Source organism: Pelodiscus sinensis, chromosome 12 (genome assembly GCF_049634645.1).
Source record: "Pelodiscus sinensis isolate JC-2024 chromosome 12, ASM4963464v1, whole genome shotgun sequence".
NCBI classification, from domain to species: Eukaryota; Metazoa; Chordata; order Testudines; family Trionychidae; genus Pelodiscus; species Pelodiscus sinensis.
The window spans coordinates 16312819-16338708 of NC_134722.1; the positions used below are offsets into that span (position 1 = coordinate 16312819).

The 25890-nt window shown below is 38.5% G+C and overlaps 1 protein-coding gene across 2 annotated transcripts in view; it reads right to left on the reverse strand.

Moving 5' to 3' along the window:
• Positions 1-25890, reverse strand: part of LOC102453014 (cadherin-8) — a 211050-nt gene that overhangs the window by 121702 nt on the left and 63458 nt on the right. For both annotated transcript variants that reach the window (XR_012906673.1, XM_006129384.4), the window contains exon 3: positions 13640-13934. Coding sequence is in view for 1 of the 2 variants with exons in the window: in XM_006129384.4 (XP_006129446.1) it covers positions 13640-13934 (295 nt within the window). In the remaining variant the exon portion in view is untranslated. The remainder of the gene's footprint in view (positions 1-13639; positions 13935-25890) is intronic.

The window sequence follows — 25890 nt, forward strand, 5'->3', positions numbered from 1 at the left end:
AGTGTAAAGAGATTCCATTGATTCATATCTGATTTGGTTGTAAATTCTCAGATAAAAGGTGTGTTAAATCCAACATCTTCAGAGGGGTAGCTGAATTAGTCTGTCACTGTAAAAACTTAAAAAAACAATGGATAGTCTAGTAGCACCTTAAAGACTAACAAAACTTGTAGATGGTATCATGAGATTTCATGGGCAGAAGTGGGTTTTGCTCACAAAAGCACATGATTCCATCTACATGTTTTGTTAGTCTTTAAGGTGCTACTAAACTATTCATTGTTTTTAAATCCAATATGTTTGTGGTATTAAATATTCTAAACCGTGAATAGCCAGATGGATGAAACATACAGAAGCAAACAGAGTCCCCACCCTGAGGAAAAATAGAGAACCCTGATATGAGGGAAGGGGAAACTGGAGGCACACACAACCCTCTATGACAGAGAGAACAGAGGACTCTGAAATGGGGGAGGAACACAGCATCTGTACTAGAGATAGAGAGCCCTTTCCATTGGCATGAAGAGGGGAGTGTTGGAATGGAGAAAGGGAGAAAATGGGGTGACAGAACACCATTGGGATCAGGCTGACAACTCTCTTATGGGGGGGAAGGAGAAATTCTGGGCACCCAGAACTCCTGGCAGGGGAAGTATCTGTAACAAAAGGAGAGGAAAGGAATCCATAGAGAACATGTGGGGTAGAACAGAGGAATGTACAGATCCCCTGTTGGGTGTAGTATATCCTGCCTACCGAAGCATGCATGACCACTTATTTATTATTTGTTTTTTCCATAAAGACAAGAGGCTCTAGTCATGGACCATGACTCAGTGCCACAAGATACAGCACAAACAGAATAAAAACATGGTCACTGCCAGTTGAAGTACAAGAAGACAACAGATGAACACAGACATGGGAGTACTAAGGAGCATAAGAAAACAAAGACAGTATTGGTCAAGATAATAGACAGTGGTCTCAGCAAACCAATGACTATATATTTTTTATAAGCAAAGAATGTTTTTAAAGAATGATTTGAAGAAGGATAATGAGGGAGCTTTGTGGGTATTTAGAGGAAACTCCATCAAGCATGAGGGACAGCCTAGGCGAAAACACCAGGATGATTATTTGAAAATTTTAAAAGAGGGCAATGAAGGAAGGTGCCTGCCCAACTGGAAGTGGTTGTCACCATCTCAATAGCAAGTAAGAGGCAAAGTCAGGACCGACTATGAAGAATCTACTTTACCACCAAGAGACAATTCAGATACTTTGGTGATGATGGTCATATAAATACCTTGTTAGAGAGATGAAGAGGTGTATATAATATCAAGTGTGTATAAGGAGTAAAACTGGGACTGATAGGATGAAATTAAGAAACAATAGGATATCATGGCAGGGGGGAGAAAATCTTTCTCACAGCAAGATCTAAAAATATATGGAGTAATACTTCAAGAGAAATAATGGAAGCCCCTTCCCATGAGCCATTTCATACTACTGCTTGAAGCACTAAATAGAGCATTATAAGGAAAATCCATATATTGACAGAAAGATAAACTAATGAGCTACTAGGTTTTTTGCATCTGTAATTTGGTGATGCTGTTATGATTTTCATATTTGTTTGCTGAGAATGTGATAGAGAATATGAAATATACCAGTTTCAGAATAGCTGCTTCTTATATAATATATAGTATATATATCATTATATATATGTATTTACACACACACACACACACACACATATACTATGTATACCTACCCCCACATACACTATATACATGTTGGAGAAGAAGTAGATATTCTGAAACTGGTGTTTCATATTCTCAGGTGACAAAGGTGTACAATTTTAAACAGTAAGTAACTAACAGTTGGGGCAACTTATCAGGGTCACTGATAATTTTTTATAATTATGATTGGATCTTCTTCCAATAAAAGATATGGTATAGGAATTCTTTTGGGGAAGTTCGATAGCCTGCATTGTAGAGGACATCAGACTGATCACAATTGGCCATTCTGGCCTTGAAATTTATAAAACCTATTAAAACATTGCTCTTTGTTTTTGATAGCATGTGTGAAATTTCATACAATTATTATTTTTATTATTTCGCATATGAATTGCAGAAGCAACCAGAAGCCTGTGATGTTAGAATTGCTTTGTACTAAGTATTTTACAAACCTGTAGAAAATGACAGGTTCTATCCCAAACAACATACAATCAAAAAGTGTTTAACATTTTTTAAAAAACAAATGGTTTTCTCATTGAAACTCAAGAGTCAAAACAGCAGCTGTGTGTACATCACCACAAATTATCATGCTATATTAAAGGAAATACAATTATTGGGCCAAATTCTTTTCAAAGTCCACTAGCAGAACTTTGTTGCTTTGAGTTTCTGATCTCACAGTAGTAACACAAGTTTTACAGCAGTACAGCAGGATAGAATTTGGGTTTCTGTTCCCAAATATTAAACATAATTTACTTAAAGTGTACATAGTTTGGAAAGTTAATGAAATACATGTAAGAAATAAGAGAAAGAAATGTTAATATAATGAAAAAAAAAAACCCTGTGAATGAGTCAAAAACTTTCTTTGGACAATTAAATAGCCTGTAACACAAACAGCAACAAAGCAATGTTTTCAGAATGCTCATCTGTCATTCTAATGAGCCTTTATAATATGAAGCAAATGGAAAATACATATATTATCTGGGAAAGTGTAACTAAGAGTCTGGAAGGTGCTTGCTATGCATAGAAAACAACTGTCTTCTGCACAGAACAGAGACAATAGAGCAAGCTGGCAGCCTTCAGCATTTTACAACTGTATAATGAGGAGCACTGGAAGCATGGTTGTGAAATCTAATAAGCTGCACATTTTACCATTCCGGGTGCATAAACTAATTGTTTTAGAACGGGGATGCTTCCTTCCTACAGTGGTGATCTTAAGAAAAGTAAAATGTTTCATGCTGAGACAGATATAGCTCTCTCTCTGGAAATTGTCCTTGTTGATGTTACCTACTGCAGGGATTTGACTCATGTGAAAGTAATAAGAAGGGACACTGTCTTTTTAGTTTTAAGGTGGGTAGTTCTCTCCAAGTACAATTTATAAGATGATGCCATTAAAAAGCCTGAATGTGCTGCTTTATAAATTCCCTAGAGTGACCATTTGTTAGTGTTAGAATACAGCCTGTAGCATTATAGTAAGCCATATTGGGGTCCACCACACTACAGGTTTCTCTTTAAAAGAACTCTGTTTTCTTGTAGACGTTACTTTCATTTCCCTTTGAGATACTGCTGCTATTATAGAATTTTAATAGTATTTGTTGAAGAGGATGCAAATACTTGCTCTATTTTCCAGGACTTTCTAAAAAACGGCTTTTGTTTAATCAATTGACTATTTCATCAGCACTTATACAAAGCAAGGTGAATTGCCTATATTATATAGAACTACTAAGGCATAGAAATTGCCAGATTTCCAGGCCAAAAAAAAAAAAAAAGTAAAATCGGACAATCACTACTCAGTTATACTTGTATGAAGTGGAAAAAATATTGTACTGTTTGGTGACTTACAAAGGAAGCTTCTTGTAGTGTGAAGTGTATAAATAAACACACAAATAAATAATAATAAAATAGCTCTTGCTGAGTGCACAAGGAATTCATCGCTCTATAATTTCTCATTGTAAAAGTAAGATGTTCTACAACCTTGCAGTTTCAAGTCTGTGTTTTCTTTGTGTGTGTGTGTGTGTGTGTGCATTTACCTGCACACACATATGTGTCTGTGTGTGTGTATGTCTTTTACAAAGGCTGATAACACCAACAAATATGAGCCAGGTTGCAGGAGCAGACTCAGAACTCTTGCTCCCTGAGGCCAGAAGAAAGTAAGCATATGGCAGCAGAGGCCATTTGGCCTCCAGGGAAAGACCACAGTCAAATCATATAGCCAGCATTCCTCTATGGGCTGATTCATGAGAAAAATGGCATTGACATCAACTCCATAGGCAACAGCTCATCTGTATTCACAGAGAAACATTAAGTGTTGCAGTGTCAGCAGTTAAAACAAATGAAGAGCTACTGATTCCAAAATATAATACAAATATTAAAATAAACTTGATCTGAGGCACAACAGTCAGATTCTGATTTGAGGCTCCCTTTTACAAATTTCTAATGTGTCAAATACAAAGAAAAACCTGAGTTGCAAAATTGATATCCAGTTTGGAATTAAAGGATGTTTTTTCACAAAGTTGGGGGAGGAAAGAGTTCGGAGGTCTATCATTAATTAGTTACAAAAAGTAGCAAGTAGAATTAAATTACACAAATGTAAGCTTCTATGAGAATATCTTCACATAATGACATTAGTTTTATGACCCGAGGAAACTTTGAATGTCGTATCTTGTGATTAGAATTTGTCAAAACTTTTCAAAATTTCAAAACATAAAATATAACCAGGTCTCTTGTGTGGTGCTTACTAGAGACTCAGCATTTGGTCAGTAATGTAGATTGGCTTACTATCTCCCATCTGTGTCCCCCACCTCCTCCAGAAAAAGCTTTGGCCATGTATCAGCATTTTGTGCTATCAGCAGAGAGGTTTGAACAATGAGATGGCATTTTTGTAAAAAATTAAATCACGGTTTTTGACCTTCTTTCTGTCAAAATTTGATATTTGGAAAATTTGAAGAAAAAAAAATCTTGGTGAAGAGTGAACTTGGAATTGCTAAGCAGGACTATTTATATCAGAAATTTGAATTAAGGATATATCTACACTGCAATCAGAAGAGTCATTTCAGCAAATGAGGAAAAACCTGAGTTAGTTTTACTCTAGCTACCAATCATAGCCAATCTATCGTAGCAGTGACTGTACACATTTGTCTAAGACACTGGATGTTTCAGTGACCAGACTAGTCTGCAGTAGAGTCTGTTCTACTGTAATTTCTCTGACATTGGTATTTGCACCAGCTAAATTAAAGCTAACTCCACCATATCTACATGTCCTGCAACAGCAGAGTAGAGTTACCCGAAAAGTTGTGTTCACACAGCTCAGAATAAAAACACACCATGTGCTATAAACATGCATTCTTCTAACACACACACACACACACACACATACACACCCCGTGTGCTATAAGCATGCATTCTTCAACACACACACACACACACACACACACACACACACACACACACACACACACACACATTTTTTTCATTCTATTTCTTTGGTATATATGGTCATGCCAATTCTCTTCCAGAATTTGATCTGAGGAAGTGGGTCTGGCCCACGAAAGCTCATCACCTAATAAACCATCTTGTTAATCTTTAAAGTGCTGCACACTCCTTTCTTTTGTTTAAACAAACAAAAACAACCCCAAACACCTAACTAATAGAGCTTAAGTACAAATGCAGAATATTGGCAACGAACTGCCTGTGATTTATCTAGAGACATTAATCTCTACAGAAATTATTCTGGGCACAGATTCTGACAGACCCACACAGAATCAAGAAAGAACACAAGCTGCCCTGCCAACAATGCAGTCTCTGTGCAGAAATGCATATTGCCTCAAGGAGTGATTGGCCATGTCCCTCCCTCCAGCCTGTAGAGCAGGATCAGCATGCACAGAGTACAGGGAAGGACCCAATGAGAAGATGAAGCAGTAAGTGTCCAAGGGACTGTGAGAGGCAATTTCTCCCCAAACTCCCCCAAGTATGGTGTGGCACTTCTCTGACCCCTTATTGTGGTGCAGAGGCAGTTTGCACGGTGCACAATCCTCCAAAGACAAATATATCCAAGAAAATGCAGACCATTCACAGAGAGCAAAAAAGGCAACTTTTCCCTAATAAATCATTATAAATTATTTATCCAGATCCTTGCATACTTAATTCAGGAGTCAATTCTTTACCCATTGATGTCAATGGAAGTTTTCACATTGCCTGAAATCAAGTTAATGGATTCTCTAGCCTTAAAAAGCTGCTGCGTGCAGCTGTAGTACTTCAGTAAAGACATTACTTACATCAATAGGACATTCTTTTCAGAATAAGTACTCAACCTCTTTGAAAGGAGGTAGCTTGGTTGACAGGAGACGTCTTCCATGGACCAAGTGCTGTTAACACCAGGGGTTAGTCCAGTTTATTTTGCATTGCTCAGTGGTGTAGATTTTTCACACCCCAGAATGACATAGGTATACTGACCTATGTGGACCAGACCTAAGGATGTGATCCTGCAAATGCTTGACTTAGCTACTGTGAGGAATTCCCTTGATTGCAGCAGCTCTCCTTGAAGTCAGTGGGACTACTTGGAGATGTTTTCAGTATACTCTCTAGTAAAAATATTGATAAATATTTCAGATCATAATATCCTTGGGAACAATACCATGACTTCCTCTATACCTAGGGCAAAAAGCACTACAGCCATTTAGCAAACAAAAAATAATTTTGGAATTTCCAGTTCTTGTGCTGATTGAAACTAAAGGAATATCTATACTTACTGGCAGATTGACACTCTGGAGGTCAATCTTCCGGCATACAATTTATCAGCTGTAATGAGGGCCCACTAAAGCAAATGCTGAGGATGCTCCCATTGGAGCCAGTACTCCGACCCCTCATGGGGAGTAAGAGAAAATGGCAGGGGCATTTCTCCCATCGACCTCCCACTGTAGGGAAAGCGCTAAAGTTCAAGTCAAAGTATGTCAACTCTAGCTACACAATTAACCTGGTATAAATTTGTCCTAAAAAGCCTTCCTCCCATCCTCCCACAAAATTTAAAAAAACCAAACACTTTGTAACTGGAGTAGAAGTAATACTTTTGGGAGAAAGGGAAATGCACATATGTATATTACACTCCCCCCCAAAAAAGCCTCAACAAATGTTTGAAAAAAAAAAGCTGAATAATCTATGAGGGCTTTTTTTTTTAACCTTTTGTAACCTAACTGGTTCTCTTGTGCTTATTATTACCTATCTATATTTTTCTCATAAGCTCCATTAAGGTCATTCACAATGTACATGAAAGAAACATATAATTTCAATTTCTTTTAAAAATCCCTTATCTAAATGGCTCCTTGGTGCCAGAGTTCAAGAAGTTGATTATGCGCAAGATGAACAAGTAGTGGAACAAGAGAAAATGATGATATACATTTTCTAACAGCTGTTACATTGTAGCCATATTTTACAACATCTGCTGTATTTTTTTCCTGAGCTTCTGCACTACCTTTGATTTTACCCTTTGGGCTAATTTGTAGTTGACCTTAGTAATATAGTCCTTTTAGTCAACATTTTTTGTGACAGATTATCATTGATTTAACAGTCATGCACAGTGTCTTAAAAATCAATACGTACGGGGGGAACAGGAGAGTGTGCTGGGACTTGATAATATTACGTCTTGGGTTTTTATCACAACTTTACAATTTGCCAAGTTACTCTACCATTATTTATACTAGACCTGGGGTGTTGATGATACGCTACAGATTTTGCCCTTTATTTGCAAACAGTTTGTAACTGGAATAGAAGTAATACTTTGGGGAGAAAGGGAAACACACATATGTATATTGTGTACTGCATGATTTTTATATGTGTGTCCATGAAATATGTCTGTTTTGTACATGCAAAATAACAGCTGGTCAAATTCACTGAAATTGCACCTCACAAACAGTAGTGAAACTTGGGCAAATTTTGGCCCAAAGAAAGCAGAAATATTCAGATTAAAACTGCAATAAGAACAAATAGTAAACTGAAAATCCAAACTCTTTTCCAAGAAACAAATCTTGGAGAAACATCATAATAAAGACAAGTTAAATTATTCTAAAATAATTCACCCACTCAAGTTTTTGACGCATTGCAGGTGCAATTTATTTTTAGTGCAATGACATGCTGCATCACACCATGTACATTGTTTTATTATGACAAGTGATGGGGAACTCTCTCGCAGTTGGAGGTTTAGGTCAGATAATCCATGAAACATTTGAATGTTTGTCTGAAATTAGTCAAAAATTGTGAATATTCGATTTGCCTGTCTCCCTTTCTTCTGTTTCAACTTCTTCCCTGCACCAGCACATCTGTCATTCTGTTCAATTTACCTTTCTATTCCCCTGAACCTCTGCCACTGACTATTAGCAGAACCGCAGACCACTAAGCACCCTTTTCTCAAAAGAGAACTATGGAGAATAGCCCACCGTTCCTTCCTTGAAACACAAAAACTACAGCATCCATTCCGGGGCACATTGTCAGACCTGTGACAACTCCACACAGTTCAAGAATCTGTGAATAGCTGATGAGAAGGAAGCACAAAAGGGAGACTTATCCAGGCATTTCAGTTTCCCCTGGTTCTTCTAATTTGTTTTAAGCTGGTTCATTCATCTGTATATTATAACAATTGTTGGCTGTTACACAGAGCACACAAGCTCAGGAACAAATTTAAAAACAAGTGAACCACTGTGTACACCACCTTTTTGTCCCCCATTTAAGTGGGTCCCTCTTCCAAAATGCGTCCCTTTAAGTTTCATGATGCTTAAAGCTATTTGTTCAGAATGCAGCTTAAATGCCATTGAAAGCAAGTTATTTCCTACTTCCCAAATGCACTTCTGTGAGCAGCCCTACTACCATATGTTGCCACATAGGAGACAGGTGATCACATTTGACTTTCGCCCCCCCCCCCCCCTTCTCAAGCTTTGGCTCCTCAGGAGAGCAGAGCAGTATTAAAATTGTACAGAACATTCAGTCTCACCAAAGAGCAAGGGAGCCTGAGATGGACTAGAAGGGTGATTACTGTGACAGAGCTGAAAGGAAGAAAACTGAGGGGTGAAGTAAGGGTGAATTGTGTGTGTCCCTCAGGGCTTTTTCCAGAGTATGAAGCCCACCCCTTTCTCAGAAAGCAAAAAAAAAAAAAAAAGATAATGATTTCAAATTAACACAGCGACTGTACACACCCTAGAGTGAGTGAGAGTATGTGCATGTGTGTGTTTGTGCAGATGCAAGATGGTTCAGTCAAAGCAGCTGAAAAGTCAAAATCATTCCTGCAGGAAATAATACTGGAATAGAGATTGTCTTCATGCCATTTGCAGGAGGAAGATCCTTTGACCTCCCCCACCTTCTTTCCAGTCTTTCAGGGAAACAGGATTTTCCAGCTGTCATTCATATACGACATATGGCATGTGTTCATACTGATTACATATGTAAATGCATGTGATTGTGATGTCTACTGTGGGTTTGCATCTGCAAAGCTCCAGCTTCCCCCAGTAATGAAGTGTTATCTATACTGTAAATATATGTACTCAAGACTGTATGCCAACTATACTATCCATGTACTATTTATATAGGAAGCACCCTGGGACAATGTTTTGTAAAGTGCCCAGCATATTGCTGCCAAACAAGAAATGATAATAGCATGCAACAGTATATGATATAACAACTGCATATATTATGTTGGCAAAACAACACCTTGTTGGAATCTCAATGAAAGAGTGATGTTTTAGTTTTGGGATGCTAGAGAAATTAATGTGTATTTGCTTGTATCTTGTATATTACTTTCTCCAGCTATCCAGAAATGAAATGTCTTGTACAATATTTTCATAGCATAGCTACTACCATACCATACAAGTTTCTCTCTAGTCTCTGAATTCTTGTAGCATTTTTAGTAATCAATATTTTCAATGCAGCTCTCACCTGTCCTAAAGAAAACCAAACATCCCAGTATTAGGCCTTTGTCTTACATAGGCAACTATTAACTTCCTCCACCCCACCCCCTGGTCTCTATTTGCCACACTTTGTATCTGGTCACCCTAAAAAAAGACCTATCTTAGTGAGGATTGTATTCGTGGAAAGTTTCTCTCAGTTAAAATAGAAAAACGTAAGGGTAGAGCAGTGTTTTTAAGCTGTGTGATTGTATGGACACTCAGGAGAGATTCAAATGCTGCTTAGCAGATTAGCAGAAGTCTCACAGCTAGATTTTTTGTTTTTGCTGGTGGTGCACATTCACACGTGCCTTGGTGCACATAAAAATTATTCTACATATGGGACAGAAAAAATAGGCAGATGGAAAAGATTAGAGGGACAATTGAGTGTTCATAAAGGGGAATGAAGTAATTGGATAATGAGAGCAAATAATGAGAGTAAAGCAAAAAAAAATTTATAGACTGGAAGAATTTAGTTTTTCCCTCACATTTTGATAAATGGTGCAAACTGATTTGAAAATAAACATGAAAATAGCTACAGGAAGTTAAAATTATTATATTTACTATAGCAATTAATATAGTTTCTAGATGGGTAAAAGAAGGAGTAAAATAGTCAAAGAAGTACCAACAAAATTGGTAATGCAGCAGTGATGTCAACCTTGACCTTTAGACCAGTCTATACTTACTGTGCCAGAGATCAATCTTCTGGTGTTCGGTTTAGCAGGTCTAGTTAAGACCCACTAAATCAATTGCTGAGAGTGGCTGCTGTTGGCGCCGTTACACATCACAGCTGAGAGGAGTAAGGGAAGCCCACAAGAATAAGTCATCGGCCTCCCTCTGTGAAGATGGCAACAAGTTCGGCTTAAGGTTAGATGATACCAGCTATGTATTTTACATAGCTGGAGTTGAGTACCTTAGCCCAACCTTATAGGTGTAGTGAAAACCTAACCTTAGTTACATTGCAGGTTAACAGGAAAATCGCATATGCTGCATTAATTTTATAGTTCTTCATCATCCTCATAATTCAGTGGGACACATGCTCTGTGTTCCAGAATAGCCACTCAGAATTAAGGTTTCTATTTGCAAGGAATGGTTTGTAGTTGCTGTTGGTGCTTCTTTGGAGTAATAGGTTAAAAACATGCATTCCATGGGGAATGCTACATACAGAAAAAATATGACTCAGGATATTTAGACACATACACTGGCCTCCTGTATGCTTTATTCCATAGCATCGGAGAGCACAAATCATACGGTAATTCTAAATCCAACTCTTTTGAGATGATTTATGACTGTTTGTCACCTTTGTTGTAGTGGTTAAGGGTCTAAAGATTAATTATAGCATTTGAAAATAAAATGTTTATGTGTCATGTTGTATCATATGACAGAGGTATAGGTCTGATAAGTTCAGGGGCAGAGCTATCCCACTCCAGTGAAAATTTCAGAAGCAACTTTGCTTCCAGGGGAATGATATTCTGTACTATCCCTACTCTAACTTCATTGGTAACTACTCTCTCCTTTATATCGCCAAGGTTCAGATTCTTGATACCAGAGTTCAACTCACCTCCTATTCCCTCCATATACTATCTTTTGTTAAGACCTCTCTTCTCTTCTTAATCTATCCTCAAAGCATTATTTTTTCATTATCCTGCCTTCTAAAACTCTTGTTCATATACTGACCACCTCTTGCTTTGAATACTGTAGACTTCTACTCTACAGATTTCCTGCCTCTTGCCTTTCCCTCTTTCAGTCTAACCAGGACCCACTACTGATTTCATTTACCATTTCTGAGTGTCAATCCTGCCACATGCTCCTTTCTGTCTCCACTGATTGCCTATGCTTTACCATATCACTGGTCCTAATTCCACTCATATTCCATTTGCTTTTTCCATCCTTTCACTTTACTGCGCCTTAGTTGTCTTTCTTCTGCTCTCATTCACCATACCTTTCCTCTTCAATTGCCTTAGGAAAGACTTTATATTTCAACAAGGCCTGCCCCTTTTCATCAGTAACCTGTGCTTTCCCTGTCTATGATTTGCTTGTCTTACTTAAAATGATGTTTCCTTGAGTAGGAATCGTGATGTCTTAAGCTATGTTTGTAATGTACTGTTTACATTATTTGTAATAACAGAATTAATGCTCAGGTACTATATTTTTCCTGCATGTATATCCTTCTGTTTCCCATCTAATTTTTCTCCAGTTCACATGGGGACTAATCTACAATTTCTTTCTTGCCTCCTCCCATGTATAATTTAATTAAGCCATTATTTGCTTAAAGTTTGGCAAAAATATCATTGGAAACCAAGTCCACATTAGGTTTGTGTTACTATACAGTTAAACCAGCATAATATATTAAACTTGTTTTTTGGTAAAGGAATAGACATTCAGGCTGAAAACTCATACCAATTTCAGTAGAGGTGATTGAAAGCAACCAAGGCATCAAATCTGGAGAAAAATTATAATTGACATACAAACCCTATTGAAACTATGCTAGTGCTATTGGATCTGTTGTACTTAGAACTGAAAAGTCCTCATACACCTCATTGTACTGAATTTCAGGAAGATGACAGTTCTAGCCCTATATATAATTCCTGCGTGTTTTTGTGTGTGTGTTTCACTGCAACAGAGCAGAATGTTGTTTTCCAAACTCTTTGACAGGGCACTATCATGTTTATAAAGAGGCTTGGCATGCCTTCAAGTGAGTATTTACGTATAACTTGCCTTGACAGATAGAGTACAAGAAATGCCGAAAACCACATTACTTTCAGTTTAATATTGGTAAACCTTAGAAATCATGTTTTACTTTCTATGAGCCTGATTCTGATGGTCTCACTCACATGAATGCTCTGCAGTTAGTTACATTGGTTTCAATAGGTCTAACCTGTGAGTAAGGGTGCATCTACACAATACTCTAAACTCGAAATAAGATACGCAATTTGCATTACGCAAATAGTGTATCTATTTCAAATGATTTTGAAATAGCTTATTTCAAAATTTGGCACATCTACACATCACCAAATTTTGAAATAACATGCTATTTCAAAACATCTCTTAACCCTCATGAAATGAGGTTTACCGGGATGCCAAAACATCATGCCAGTTATTTAAAAAAAAAATATTTTAAAGTAACGGGCAGGCTTGTGTAGATTGAGGGTAGCTATTTAGGGATACGTCCAGTATCCCGAAATAGCTGTACAGTGTAAACTTTCCCTTAGATACTATCCATTGAATTACAATATATTACTGTGTCTCTGTATCTTTCTACCTATCTGGATAGGTATATATACTGGCACTGCTGCAGATATATAGATATAGAAAACAAAACGTGCACTAGAATTGCACAATAAAACAAATATATTCCCATGAAAGACACACAAAAAATGGAATCTAAATGAATACATTATCTCTATTAACAAGTACCTTTTGCATATGTTTTCCTTTCTTTCTACCATATTTATTCCCTTTAATCTTCATCTCAGCTTCCTCTATTTGCCAGTTCTACCTCCCTCATTTTCAGACCAAATGGCTGAGGGGGTAAGCTCACTATAGCATCTCACAACCAGACATAACATCTTTCATTTTCATATTTTTGATTATAGTTGTACATGGAAGAAAATAAATGAGTATGTATCCACAGTTTGTAAGGGCTACATCTGGTACAAATATATACACAGAGATAATTAAACATCAACAAAATATCAATAGGATTAGAGTGGCATATTGGAACAAATCTTGATAAATCCTCTCAGTAACAACACTCTACAGCATCATAAACAGACTATAAATTCGGGAAACTGAAGTAGTGTTGTGCAAAGAACGCCATTTTAATATAAAAATGGTCACTTTCTTATTACTGAGGATCTCAAGCTATTGTACTGCAGAGGAGCATTTTGGAAAAGAATTGTTTTAAAAAATGCAAGTTAGAAATAGGAATGGACTAAACATCTTTTCCCCATGTCACTGGTAGCTAAAGGATGAGTTTTCCAAGCTCTTTATAGGTTGAGGTGTACATACCCACAATAGACATTTCTGGAACAGTGGCATGGTAGGGGCCATCAAGAAATTCTGGTGCATTGTCATTGATGTCTTGAACCTTAATAATGAATTCTGAAGGTGGCTCCAAAGGTTTGTTTGTATCCCTATCAACTGCTTGCGCTGTTAGCGTGTACTCTGCCTTTTCCTCACGGTCAAGTCTTTTCATAGCATGAATATCTCCCGTCTTGTCATTGATCACAAAGATTGTCCCAGCTCCATCTCCTGACAAGATATACTTGATTTTGCTGATTCCAGGATCCAAATCTGTGTGCAGCTAAAATGACAAATAAGCATTTTAGTCATAAAAAAACTAGCATTTATTTTTTGCATTGGTCTAGCCATGCATTTTTCAAGTTATTCTTTTGCACTTTAATCTTAGCACCAATGATCCATATCTCAGCTTGAATACACAAGGAGAGTTAAGATTTGTATGCATACTAATCAAAATTGAATGTAATCATAGGCATAATTAGACTTTCTATTTAAAAAGCAGCTGTTTTATATATTTAAAATCCCTACTTCTAAATGTAAATGTCTTCAGATCTATTATGAGCTAAAATGAACAAACATTAAACGTCCTTAACCAATTAGATCAGAGAGCAAATGAAGGATAAGCAATAATATATTTTTAAATCTAGCCACTTATTTTCAAGCATTACTTCCTCTCAGCTTATTTCCAGAAAGGGATGAGTGTTTAAAATGGCTTGAACATATTTGGCAAGTTTCATCTGAGTTAATGTTTTCAATTGACAGCATTACCAAAATCTTACAACTGCATTTTAACTCAATTGTTGAACTGAACTAAAAAGACTTTTAAATCCTTATTCCCAAAGGGTTATTCATGAAAGAGTGTTTTGTGAAAGCAAGCTACCAGAAAAAATGGAGAATGATTATTTTCCTTGAGCACGCTGTTCTTCACAATTTCTTCCCATCAGAAAACTGATTTTTGAATTGTATTTAGTGTTTCAACAAAATGAGAAGTTAAGATCAGAAAATCCTGAAACAATACAGAAAAAATCCAGATGCACACAGGTCTTTGTCAACCAAATGTTTGAACCAAAGCCCAGTGGAATAGACTCGGGATCAACCCTAAAATTCCAGATGAAATCAAATAATTAATCTTCAGTGGAAGATGTGCTTTTTATTGTACAAATTTTATTATGTCATTATGTATTTATATGAATGAATATATAATTATAATTCATTTAAAGGAATGTTAAGCCCACTGGAAGATTACTTTAATTTATGTACATACATAGCAATCTTTTATCACATTGAGTAAGGGAAATGGAATATAATATAATTTAAGATGAGCATCATTTGCATTAAATATCTTGCACATCTTCACAAAAGATGTTCTGATAGAGGTTTTAGTAACCAGCAACAAGTGTGCTAGCTGATTTGTTTTCTCAATGGTCTTTACTAGCAGATATAATGAGATGGAAAAACTCCTTGTGGTATTGGTTGTCACCCTGCCAATGCTGTACCTGGTGCACCTAAACGGTCTTGAAGTCAGGTGCTTTCATAGGTATTTTTTCATGTTTTGGATCAAATGTTGATACATTAAACCGTATCCTTTCTTTTGAAGTACTTGGGCTCTAGTAACAATGAGACAGTTTACATAACACTGAGCATCTTGTCTTCTCTAGATTAGCAATTCTCAGACTGTGGGTCAGGGCCCAAAACTGAGCCATGACCCCGTTTTAATAGGGTCCCAGGACTGAAGCTAAAGTCTGAGATAAAATCCCAAAGTCTTAAACCCTTGGTGGGGAGACTCACATTATAGGCCCCCTACCTGGAGCTGAAACTGTGGACTTCATTCTGCTTTGTCTCCCCATCCCTTGCCCAAAGCAACAGTCTTTGGGTAGGTTCAGTCCCCCGAGGTTGTTTATTAATATTTGTTATGAGAAGGGAGTCACAGTGCAATGACATTTGTGGAAACCCTGCTCTAGATGTTGGATTAAGCACAGTGGCCAATTGTAGTCAAGTTTCATCTTCTGGAGTTGGTTTTAGGATTTATACAGTAGTTTGAATTTAAATAAATCTTGGGAGAGTAGGCATTTGTTATTTGACTTCCAGTCATATGGAGATAAATAACTTTGTTCTCCCACAAAGATCTGGGTGAAATCCTGGCTCCATTAACTCAGTCTTTCTCCACTTGCCCTTCCCACTATCCTTCTTCCTCCCTTTCATCTTGTGTTACCCTTTCCTCCTCACTGATCTCCCGTCAATATGCCCTGTACCTCCTTTATTTTTCTATTTTGCTAATCTCCTCTGATTAACCCGCCAACCAAAACAAACAAAAACCTGTAAATGTGCATGATATTCATAAACCATCTCTCTGTTTGTAGGTTCTCTCTCTTTGCTTTATCTTTGTCTGTCTTCATTAAAACATTATCTCTTTTAGACAGGGAACTGTCTATTATTCTATGTTTGTCAGTGTCTGGTATAATCCATACACCTATTGGATATGGGGTACTCTCCTTTCCAGTGGTGCCAAGACCAAGAGCGAATAGTGAGTCTGTACTACAGAGAGAGCCAGGTAGAGAGACAGGTAGCTTTTAGTTCACACTGTAGAGCCGTGGCCTCCAATTTTTTAAGCACAAGATCACTTTTTGAATTTAAGTGCAATCCACAATCTACCACAAATCCAAATACCCTTACCCCACCTCCTTCATGCCCTTTCACTGAGGCCCTGCTGCTGCTCATCACTCAGTCCTCCTTCCCTTCCCTATTCTCCCTCCCTTTCATCAGGTAGGGACACAAGGTTGGGTACGGGGTCTGGTCTTGAGCTAAGGGATCTGGAGTGTGAGAGGAGCTCTGAGCTAAGCCTGGGGCAGGGAGAGTAGGGTTCAGGAGGAGGTTCATGGTACAGACTCTGTAAGGAAGGTTGGGTCCAGGGAGCTCAAGGCTAGGGCAGGAGCTTGGGGTGCAGGAGAGGGTTAAAGACTGGGGCAGAGTTTCAGGATGCAGGCTCCAGCTGGACATTGTTTACCTCAGGCAGCTCCTGAGTGGGGTGCAGTGGGGCTAAAGCAGGTTTACCCCTGCCCTGGACCTGCACCAGTCTCAAAAGCAGCCACCAAACTCCCCCCATCCCCACCCCTGCTGTGCCCTGCCTCCATTCTGTGGAGACAGAATACAGGGTGGGAGAGGTTGCACCCTGACATAAATGCCCCCTCTTCTCCCTTCCCTGCTCTATACAGTAAGCAGAAGGCTCCTGGGCATGGGGGGCGGAGGGGAAGCTCCAAGGCAGAGGGCAGAAGAGGCACAGCAATGTGGGGAAGGGCAGCTGAAGTGCTGCACTTGATAGCCTCTTGGCCAAATCAGTCAGGTTCACCTGTCTGATTATTCTAAGATTTACCAGTAGATCCTGATCTATTGGCTGCTGACCACTTCTGTAAAGGTTTATTCACTAAGTTCCAGAAATCACAGGTTCAATTCTGCCTGTTGGTGTTATACCAGAACAATGGAGGCTCATTCCTGATTAACCCGTAGGCATTGTTTTAATAAACACAACAACCAACCACCACCACCACCACCAACATTGACATCAATAGCAAAATCCTCATTCACTGACTTCAAAAGTTCCAGGATTACATCCTTGTGTTTTGATTGCAATTTGCTATGCATTTGGAGATTTATATTTTAGTATATTAAGCTCCTAAAATGACTGCACTCAACTTTTACAAAAAAGTAGAAAGAGGGACATATGGAAGCTTCAGATGTTGTAAACTATCTGAGTCCTCACTATGTTATTAACCCAGCATGGACACAAACACAAGTATGATTAGATGTGCATATGCTTTAATGTGCATAAGTCAATCCTCTCTGCAAAATTCAATCTTTCTTCTCTCCTTATAGGTTTTTTTGTTTGTTAAGAACAAATGGCATAATTCAAGACTGAATTTTTTCCTGATTTGGCTGGCCCCTCCCCCCACACAAACAGAATTAAATATTATTTACCCTGTATAGTTGTGTTTTCTCTGAGAATGCTCAGTTGGGTTAGATTGATGTTAAATTTGAATATGCCTTTGAGCTCTTAATCCCTTCCAGCAAAGTACTTAGACTTTGGGTGACTTAAGGGTGCTTAAAGGTCTTTTTAATCAAAGCCTTATTCTCAAAAAATCCATGGTTGCAAAGCCCAAGTAACCATGGGTGAAGGTCTTCTGATGCATACTTCTGATGTATACTGGCAAAGATGTGAAACTCAAAAGTTGCATACAGCTAACTTCTATGCAATAATTCAAATACCTCAGTTCAGTAACAAGCTAGGATGGACACGTGAATGTGAACATTAGTTCCATAAAGAGAGCTGGCACAAATGCAGGGAGAATTCTCTGTAATAAGTATATGTTAATGAAACTGTATAAAACCATGATTAGACCATCCGTAATGTCCAGATTGGAATGCTAGCCAATGAAGAAAAGAGACAAATAACAGCTTCACGCGGCTGACTGAGCTAAGAGGTGATAGCCTACAGAGAGAAATGGAGTGAACCATGAGATAGGTAGCCCCTATCATATAAAATCTGAGGGATCATGGATGGAGATGACTGGGCCATGTGAGATGAGACATAGGATTTGTTGGTCAGAGATTACAAGAGTTATTAGCTATGAGACAAATATAAAAAGGAAGACCCAGAAAATGGTTGTTAGAGATGCTGCAGGAGACTAAGGCGACCAGTGGCAGCTTAGAAGATATACTCAACAGGAATGCATGGAGGTGAAGAATAGGCACCACTGACTCTGACTAAATGGACAAAGAGAAGGCAAAGGAAGATTTGAACCATGGAAGATTTGCAGAAGTTCTTTAATCATGAACTAGTGAGACATTGACATTTGGACTGAAAACAGCACACGATTAATATTAGCACATTGGAAACATGCCTAAAAGAGGAAGGAGTGCCCAGAAGCATTTTATAACATTTAAGCTGCAATTGATTAGGAACAATGAAAAATGCATTTAACTTCCCTCACCCCCCAAAGATTAATCTGGGCCAAAACTGATGGTGTTAGGCACTTGCCTGCAACAGAGCCAGTCTCCTCACAACCTAGTGAATGAAATACATCCTAATGGAAGTGGCCTGACAGAGTTTGCCACCCTTCTGGTCAGAGAAGTCAGCAGGATGATAATGAAACTCAGTAGTACCAGCTCAGCTTTAGTCATATCTACTCCAGTTTCCCCCTGATTTCTGATTACTGGTTTAGACTTGCACCACTCTCTCAGTGTGACTCCAGTTAACCCTTGAGATTCTGACTCGTGACTCTCACCCTTAGCTATGCTCTCATGCCCACCCCAGCCTGGATTCAGTTAGACCAGTGTCTTGCTCCAATAATTATTCCAGGCTGGTCATTAACTGTCATATTTTCCCAGTCCCTTAATGGATAAATGTCGCATGTATTAGAATTGTTGTAATCATACTTAATGGTGAGAATCCAAAGTCAAAGTTCAAAACAGCTTTTTGAAATAATAAAGTACTTCAATAGAGAAGCATTATAACAAATGACCTACCAAAATGCCAATGTTTCAAAAATTGTTTTATTGTTTTGATTTAGGATCTAACTGGCATCACATTACATCGTCAAAAGCACAGATCTAAGTGATGTTCAAAGTCAGAGAGCATATTATTTTTCCAACTAACATTCCCTCTGTTGTATGAGATGTGAATGATAATATAAAGCAATTGTCAAGCTTCAGCAGGCTGCATTCATGTGAAGGTTCAAGATCATTACACTCATAATTATATAGGGTCTAGGTGAATTGATAGAGAGGCATAATCAAGAGGATAAATGAATTTGAGTTTCTGCTGAGGAGCCTTCACAAATGGGGGAAATACAAATCTGCTTTCCACACCTGTACCCTTTATCCATTACATTTGTGCCTGAAACCTGCCCTCCTATTTTTCAGAGTATTATTGAGAATCGTAACAACAACAAAAAACATTTATTTTACAAAGGAGAAATCAATGTTTCCCAGCCAGATTCCAGTACTGGACCAAATCCCATAATTAAGAGGAACATATACTTAATGGAAAATGTACTTCTATCCAGACATGGTGACATTTACTTCCCTTGCATGAGACCCACTCAATTAATTAGACTTTCTGACAGAGACGTCCCAGAGCAGTGAAATCCCTCTCAACCCACCGCCAGGCTGTAAATGCAAACATCCTCTTCACTTGAAGTAGCCACCACAGTTCCTCCATCCAACATATTCATGCATTAAGTGCCATTAGGTTGTCCTTGCATTCTCCTCATAGCACACCTCTCATCACAGTGGTGATACAGATGCCTCGTATTAATGCTCTGAGGCCTCAATATAACCTTAACGTAGGCTTTAAGTGGCACAGAGATATGTGCAGTAGTTCTCCCCATCAAGACAAATTTCACCCAGTAACAAACTCTGAACCCCCATAATATCTAATATTCATTGATATAGTATAGCTGGTGATCAGTGGTTTCAGAATTATTAATATCAAGGCTTCTACTGCCACAAACTAACTTTATTAGTCACCAATTAATGAACACATAAAAAAGAAGAGTCAGCACATTTAGTCAGGTATATAGCATATATTTATAGTCCCCACACACATACTATACAAACACACAATCACCATCAATTCAGGAGAGAAACTGCAGAGACAAATTCTTGCTGAAAGGGCCTCTCTATGTTGCAGATTTAAAAAGTACCACTTGTATTCTAGCACGTGGGCACTATTCAACTAATACTAAACACTTCCAGACTATCAAAGTTCAACTTCTTGGCTAAATACGTATAATTCTATAAACGCTTTGTGAGTTTATGGTTTTTTAAAAAACCTAGAATCTAGATGTGTGGTAACCTGCTATAGCATAAATCCTGGCAGGGAAGGGTAGGGGAAAGGTAAAGTTGGAAAAACTATCAGAATTGGTTCTTTAGGCTCTAGCTTCAGTTCTGGGAACCAGTGGAAGATCCAGAATGCTTTTGGCAGCTGGTAAAAAGTATTCCCTTCTGCTTCCATTCACCTCGTCTGCCCAGTGCAAGGATAGGTGGGGCCATCACTCTTCTCTCAACATACCCTCCCTGACCTAGAGGCAATACACTCTTGGGAGGACTACCGTGGAACAGCAACTGTGTTCCTTAATCATATTGTGCCAGGGCAGCAGGGGAGGAGAAGGAAATAATACTCCTAAGCTACGTTTACACTGGCCCCAAATTCCGGAAAAGGGATGCAAAGCAGGTAAGTCAGCATAGGGAAATCCGCGCGGGATTTAAATATCCCCCGCAGATTTAAATAAACATGTCCGCTGCTTTTTTTCCGGCTTGGGGAAAAGCCGGGAAAAAAGCGTCTAGACTGGCGCGATCCTCCGGAATAAAGCCCTTTTCCGGAGGATCTCTTATTCCTACTTTGAAAGTAGGAATAAGAGATCCTCCGGAAAAGGGCTTTATTCCGGAGGATCACGCCAGTCTAGACGCTTTTTTTCCGGCTTTTGAAAGTAGGAATAAGAGATCCTCCGGAAAAGGGCTTTATTCCGGAGGATCGCGCCAGTCTAGACGCTTTTTATCCGGCTTTTCCCCAAGCCGGAAAAAAAGCGGTGGACATGTTTATTTAAATCCGCGGGGGATATTTAAATCCCCCGCGGATTTCCCTATGCTGACTTACCTGCTTTGCATCCCTTTTCCGGTATTTGGGGCCAGTCTAGACGTAGCCCTAGGGTCTGACCCAGCTCTACTGAAGTCAATGGGAATCCTTCACTGACTTCAGCAAGAGTAGGATTGGGTCCTTAAAGCCACCTCTGACCCTGCTGTCCATTCACTGATTGAGAGGTAATCCATTTTGTAATGACCTAGGTTGTTCAAACAGAGGATCTGCCACCCCAATGTCGACATATTAGGATGAAACAAGCATAACTGCAGCAATAATCCAAAAGAGAAAAATCACAGCCTATTATAAATATGCTTTTGGATATTTTTAATTAAGAAAAGAAAAGACTGCACCATGAAATGAAGTTTTATTTGAGTTCATTAGAGAATAATTAATTCATCCATGTATAATTACACAGAAATTACCCATCACTTCTTTCAAAGGAAATTACACAATCTGCATTTTAAACTTCATTTTAAACCCTTGCATCGTTCTTCCAAGAAAGCACCACATGCTGCTCTCAATTTTACAATTTCTTAAAGGGATCACTGGTAAATCATTGATGCCACTCACCTCTCTGAAACTTTATATATTATCCCAATGATCATTCTTTTCCCCCTTTCTGGTGCCTGGTATGGAAATCCTGAAGGGGAATCCTTCGTTTCAGAGGCAGATCATATTTAATGAACCTAAAGACAGTTTCTTTAGCTTTCTGGTTTCTTTCACAAGTCCCTCTGGATTCTAAGCTGTTCTACCTCATTCTATAAAAAACACTGAAACATTTCAGTGGCTTCTGCATGCATTTATATACATGATTGCTTCCAATAATTGTAACACCTTTCTTCTGCTGTGATCCTTTTCCTCGTTATCTGTCTATTCTTCCTGTGTCTCTTCTGGTTTTGCTAGATATATTAAAACCAATTAGGGGGGGTAAGAACAATTGTGCTGTGTATTTCAGTGAGTTCTGATATAAGATGATATATGTACTCATATATATGAACAAACCAAGGTTTAAAGAATCATTCAGCATTAAAGTCTAAAACAGGATGCAATTAATTTCTATGCAATGTGAAATTAATAAAGTGATTGTAAATTCAGTTCAACAGAGTCTATTATATTCTTCAGGGGTGTGCTGTTCCCTTTAATAGTAATGGGAACTATGTCTTCATAGTCAGGAAAGGGAAAATGTAATATTCTGCATTACCGAGAGAGTAATGGCAAATATGGGGAACAGTCTTGTTCTTGCTGAAGTTAAAAATCAATATTTCCAACTATTTTAATAGGAGAAGGAAAATATTCATGGGGTATTGATGGTTTTACTTATTATACTAGGCTCATGTAACTGAAAGCAGCAGAGGTTACTTGTCAGTAGACTTTCCTGTTCAGCTGCAGGTTCATAATCATATTAAAAAAACAATAATACCCCTTATAGATTCAGTCAACACTGTAACTTTGTTTTTCATCTGCCTCAGTTTTCTACCATGTCGTTTACAATATCTTTGATTTAGAATGCCTTCTTTTACACTTCAATGTATTCTTTGCCAGTGTTTTTTATTTGATTTGCTGATTTGATGTGCATTTAGATTCATGCCTCAACTATGCATAATCATCTTTTCATCATTTACCTCTCACCACCTCCTGATGAGGTTCGACAGTGAACTGTGGGCTAAAATTGAAGCAAGGACCAAGAACCAAGAAATTCCTGAGTATAACATTGACTGGCTCTATGGCTTGAGGCAAGTCACATAGGGCTGAATTAATTCACCACACCCACACAATACTGGCCCTGTCAAGGGATACTTCCATCCTCACTGCTGGCTGGGGCATCAAGTGTTTCCTTAATTTGCTCCTGGCTACTGTGAGTCAGCCACAAAATTGCCAGGTCATGGGACACACTGGCCGCATGCCCTGACATTACAAGACCACTGTCAACTTATGCCAGGATTCACCTTTTGAAGAGGGCTCTTGGGAGGGCAAGAAATTTGGTTTCCTACATCCTGCTCCTAGCAGGGAAAGCCTCTGCTTCCAGGGTTATTTGACTTCACCGGCTCTGGCCCTTGACACAGATTCTAGCAGCACCTCTCCATGGCATCTATGCTACCCAGTCCACACCTGGCCCCAGAACTCCTGGGGATAGAAGACACTGCAGAAGTAATATACAACCATACCTGCTGACAGGAAGGCAAAGGGGGCAATTTTCTCAGGGTCCAGTGAATCAAAGGAGCCTGAGGCTTTGGCCGCTACTGCTGCTGCAGTAACAGCAGAGGTGACCAGAGTCCGCGGTCCTATATATTGCCCCCACAGTACAGTACCAAACTGTGCACTCTGGGCATTGGTAAGGGCAGAGTGCACTGCACTCCGAGCAGCACTGAGAACTTGCTGCCCTCTGTATCACCCCATCTACCCTCAACCTTCCAGGAGCATGGAGCCATGGCCCCCGACCTCGCCAAGAGGCCCATGGTGCCTGTCAGTTCCACTGAATACAACCAATATGAGGTTGTACACTTTGTGTATTTCAGATACACTGAGGGTTGGAACCTCAATCTTTACTTGCCTACTCCCATTCTCAACCTGACCAGATTTTGTCCCTCTTTCCTGCTATGTACCTGGACCCAGATGTCTGGAACACATCCTATGATATCAAGACAATCAAGTTTGAGGTGTTGCAGAGACCTCTTACTGTCCTCCATTTTTAGGAGAAACACAGGTCATTGTGTACAGGGACCCCTCTGTGCACAACTCTGAAAGGAGGTTGGATAGTCCCTTTTAATGTTCCTCAATTTTTTTTTATTTTTTTTATTCACACTGAATTTATTTCTTCTTGGCTATATTTTTTAGCTGCATTTTTACATTCTTCCCTTTAAAGTCTTATTATAATTTGCTACCCTGTATACGCAGACAGGGAGAACATCAAACTTGAACACTAAGACCTTTTTGTATTTTTCAAGCAATTTTCTCAAGTGAATGTCATAGCAATATCTAATAATACACACTCTTAGGATTGCAGAATAGAATATAAAGTTAATCACTGTGTACCCACAGCAGTAATTTGAAGGCTACTTACTAAATCTGTCAAACCAGACAAGATGTAGCCTAGATCAGCAAAGGCAGAAAAACACAATAGGCCACTTAGGCCAAAGGTGACCGAATATTTCTATTTACTTAAGCATATTTAAGTTGTCATGATTTTACAGTTCTGCATTATTCTGCTGAACACACTGCCAAAATGCTATGCTTGTAGCTGCTTTCACTACACTGACTTCTGCACACCATCATGGGAAGGTTGCCAGAGATAATATATTAATGTGTCTTCCTTCTTAGTACTAGAATTTCCATACAGGTAGAGTATGTTTTGTTATTTCAAAATGTTACAAAATTAACCTGCAAAAGGAAAAAGTGCATTTTTTATGAATGTAACAATTTTTTCAGGCATAAGGTCACATGTCAGTGTTTCAACACCTGGGAGGTGAGAGCTCTGTCTAAGGCCACATAATGTGCAAAACTGACAGTCTAAATAGAAAGCTCTCTTCCAGCAATTGGCTGTCAAAAACATCTTGAATTTAAATATGTAAACATCAGCTATGCAGCCAGCCAAAAATCAAAAGCTATTGGGAAGATGACTGCTTTACAGTGGGAGGAAGAGGACTAAAATACGCATTCTGAAGAGGATTTAAATATTGATTATAATATAACTATGCTGGAATAACATAACTTTGAAAAAACAGATGTATACTAACCTGTGACCCACATGCGTGGACATGGTAAAGTGCAATTTTATACATCAAGTGAAGAATTTTCAAGCTAGATAAATGTATAAAAAAGAAAAGCATGGACAAATTCCTGTGTGGTTCCTGAACTAAATATTGATCCTAAAAAACATTGTTATATTTTTTGTTATACAGCATTATGGCTATCACATTTCATAGCCAAGTAGAAATGCATAAGGCCATCCTTAATTTTTCCATTCTCTCGGTGTTAGAAAAACACCATGATAAATAGCTGTACAAAGATAATCCATTAGGGAAAGTGTTGGTTGAAACCAGTTAATATGCTTTTGTGCAAGTTAACATGAAAATCTTTGCCAGTTCATTTGCATGGCTTTCAAGTTTTCTGGAGATAAATTTTCCATGAATTTCAACAGCCTCATGCATTCCTGAAAATTTCTTGCAGATCATCTTGCAACATTGATATCTAGCATAATGCTGCATGATTTTGCAATTTCATACATTTAAAATTTGTCACGATAGTATTATGTCTGCTGCCTTTGACAATATTGGCTTGGGGAAGAACGGGAGAACACAAACAAGTATACACCCACAGATTCCTATAATATATAATACGTGCAGTCATACAAACACTTATAAGGGATGGCTGAGATATACTTAATCCTATCTCAATATGGGGAAATTGACTAGATAACTTTTTGAAGTCCTTTCCATTTATAGGATTTTATGCAAGTACACAAATATGCCTAGACGTGTGTCAATGTGTCAACTTGTATATACTTACGGTTATGCTGGTTCCACAGGAAACAATACTAGATCCTGCAGCCAGCATCCGAGTGAATATTGGAACTGATGGTATAATGGTTCTCATTATTACCTAT